Below are 3,463 nucleotides of genomic sequence, written 5' to 3' on the forward strand. Positions count from 1 at the left end.
TATTCATCTTTTAGTATATTTGAATTATTTTTATATCATGTTCATGTACATCATATATTATAATATTTTAAAAATCTCTTTCTCCCCTTGAAAATACTGGAATCTCTCTTTCATCTTTTGTCAGACAGAAATTCTATTCTTAAAGCACCAGCCAGCTAGTCCATGCTCCATTTTTCTCATCGATTACCTAAAAAGAAACCTATCTTTTTTTAGATTCCCAATCTTTTTTTTCTTTAATCCTTTCTTTTATTCCACTATATCCCCCTTGGTTCTACGCACCTATCTCTTCAAACATCCCCCAAGACCCTAGCTCCCAACAAAGTTTATTGACATGGACTTAAGTGGAGCAAACTTTTTGACCACTTATAAAGTGACATAAGCTTCTTTTTCTTTTTCAACTTTATTTATTGAAAATTAAAATTCTGTTATTTATTTTAAATAAATTAATTGAAAATTGACAAATCCAAATAAAACCAATAAAATATGTGTTTTAGCCATCCAATTATCTCTTAATTAAATTAAAACATATTGTCTTAGAGACTGCTCTAGTTCACATTTGTAATAATTTAAAGCATACTATTTAACCCCATACCGTGCTTTACATTTTTAATAAGTTAATTGTTTATTTTAAACCAGAAATTTGTGTTTACAGTTGGTCTCTTGTTATTTGGTATTAGATGGGTTAAACTTGTGAGTCTCATATCACACGAAGAATGCTTCAACTTTTTCATGGATGAAGAAGATTTCTCTGCATCTTCTTCTAAACAGTACTATCCTTACTATCCGCACCCCCAGCCCCACCCTTCTGCCACCGGCACCACCACTACTACGCCCACCAGCATACACCATGCCTTTGAAACTTCTGAATTCTCCACTCTCTCCCCTGCTCGTGACCTCACCTTAGATTTCTCCGGTAAGTGGGCTAACGATATCCTCATGGAAACAGCAACCGCTATTGCAGATCGGAACAGCGGACGTTTCCAGCAGCTCATATGGATGCTCAACGAGCTTAGTTCACCTTACGGTGACACCGACCAGAAGCTTGGTTCTTACTTTCTCCAAGCATTGTTTAGCCGCATGACCGACTCTGGTGAGCGTTGCTATCGAACCTTAGCCTCGGTATCTGAGAAAACCTGTAGTTTCGAGACAACAAGGAAGATGGCATTGAAGTTTCAAGAGGTAAGTCCCTGGACTACCTTTGGTCACGTTGCTTGTAATGGTGCAATTATGGAAGCTTTCGAAGGTGAAAGCAAGTTACATATAATTGATATAAGCAGCACTTATTGCACTCAATGGCCAACCTTGCTTGAATCCCTAGCGACCCGCACCGATGAAACCCCACATTTGAAGCTGACCACAATCGTTGCTACCAAAAACGGTGGCGTTCCAGGGAGTAGTACTTCAGGAACTGCAGCAGGAAGCTTAGCTGCAGTCCAAGATATAATGAAAGAAATAGAAAACCGAATGGAGAAGTTCGCTAGGCTTATGGGAGTTCCCTTCAAATTCAACGTAATACACCATGGCGGTGATTTATGTGAGTTAGATTTATCAAAACTTGATATAAAAGAAGATGAGGCCTTAGCTATCAACTGCGTTGGCACGTTGCATTCCATCAGAGCCGTTGATAATCGTAGAGATATGATGATATCGAATTTCAAGAAACTGCAGCCAAGAATAATCACGGTTGTGGAAGAAGAAGCTGATCTTGATGTAGGGGTTGATGGGATGGAGTTCGTAAAGGGTTTCCAAGAATGTTTAAGATGGTTTAGGGTTTATTTTGAAGCCCTGGATGAGAGCTTCGCTAGAACAAGCAATGAAAGGTTGATGCTGGAACGTGCAGCTGGTCGAGCCATAGTTGAGTTGGTGGCTTGTGCACCATCCGAGTCCGTAGAGAGACGCGAGCCGGCCAATCGATGGTCAAGACGGTTCCATGGAAGTGGGTTTAACCCCCTGGTTTTGAGTGATGAAGTGTGCGATGATGTACGCGCCTTGTTGAGAAGGTATAAGGAAGGTTGGTCCATGACACAGAGTTCTGACGCCGGAATATTCTTGTCTTGGAAAGGTCAGCCAGTGGTTTGGGCTAGTGCATGGCGGCCTTGACGACGGTGGTAGGTTTTTTTTTTTTTTGCATGGGAGGATATAAAATTGCCAACTGAATTAGCCAAAATCGATTTGTATAATTTTATTTTTATAAATTTAACTGAATATACATTTTGGAACGGTTCTTAGTTCAGTTAGCAAATAAAAGTTTTATTTAAATCATTATTTGTTTTTAAGAAAATTCAAATTATTATATTTGAAGCTTTTAATTTAAATAAAATCATCTAATAAAATATTAAATTATTAAGTTATAATTTCTAGGGTCTAACAAACATTAAACATTCTCTCTTTCAAAAAAAAAAAAAACCATTAAACATAGTGTTACTTTAGATACTATCATCAATATTGTACATTTTAGATTTTACAAAAAAAAATGGAAGTCAAAATATTTTATTGTATTATAAAATATAGTATTATTAAATGAAAGGTTATTGTTTCTAGTATTTAAATATATTTTCGATTAATTTGCATAGTATTTTAGCAAATTTGATTAATCGATATTTTTTTGAATTAGTTAATAGAAAATCCAGATTCTTTCAAATCTTCTTTGAATTTAATTGATTCAAATAAATTTATTTATACAACAAATTCAAGGGACATGGAATTTTTCCCAATTACTTTCTTTTCAAACATGGATAAGAATAAGGTGAGGTTAAAATATTACGAAGAGAAATACAAATTTTCATAATGTATCATGTTACATTTAAAACATAATTATTAGATACAAAATTATACAATCATGAAGCAAAATAAACAAAAAATTGTGCTTATTAAATATAAATTTGTTGAGCAATGATTTGATGTCCTTTTAGAGCCACTTCAAATTAGCCCATTGCAATTTTTAATCAAGAATTTGGGGCAGAAACAATTTTCTTAATTTAAACATAAGGTTGGCATTGACCAAAATAAATAATTAGCAAGGCTAAGTAATATTTTAAATCATTGTTAATATATATGTCCAAAAATGAAATGGGGTTGGTATTTGGTGTAAAAGAGTGATATCAGCTTAGGGAAATTAATTATTTTAATAACAAAAAGCAGGTTTGATTAAAATTTTTTATATATAAGAAAAGGAAAGAATTGTAATTTAATTTCGAGGCTAAACGTCAATTCAACGTAAATCCTTTAATTATATTATTAATAAATTAGATATATCATATAAATTTATTAACTTTAAAAATTGAAAATATTAAAATAAATTATCCTATACACATGCCGTTGAAAATAATTAGCCTAAATATTATTATTTTAATTATAAGTTCAAGTTAATTTATTTTATCCTCAGTTTATTTATTTATTTCAGAAAGGGAAAGCTTTGGTTTTGCCCATAACATAATACATATGTTTTGCTCCCTATTTGGCC

General features: G+C 33.3%; 1 protein-coding gene across 1 annotated transcript; it reads left to right on the forward strand.

Moving 5' to 3' along the window:
* The first annotated feature begins 616 nt into the window (after nt 1–616).
* On the forward strand, nt 617–2,262 carry LOC107933631 (protein SHORT-ROOT). The gene has a single exon (XM_016865893.2). The coding sequence runs from the start codon at nt 730–732 to the stop codon at nt 2,098–2,100; it is 1,371 nt and encodes a 456-aa protein (XP_016721382.1). The 5' UTR covers nt 617–729; the 3' UTR covers nt 2,101–2,262.
* The last annotated feature ends 1,201 nt before the right edge of the window (nt 2,263–3,463 follow it).

The sequence above is a fragment of the Gossypium hirsutum genome, chromosome A12 (assembly GCF_007990345.1).
Source record: "Gossypium hirsutum isolate 1008001.06 chromosome A12, Gossypium_hirsutum_v2.1, whole genome shotgun sequence".
In the NCBI taxonomy this organism is placed as follows: domain Eukaryota; kingdom Viridiplantae; phylum Streptophyta; class Magnoliopsida; order Malvales; family Malvaceae; genus Gossypium; species Gossypium hirsutum.

What these genes read in the sequence shown, in the direction of transcription:
- LOC107933631 (XM_016865893.2), top strand. Translation starts at nt 730, where the DNA reads ATGGATGAAGAAGATTTCTCTGCATCTTCTTCTAAACAGTACTATCCT.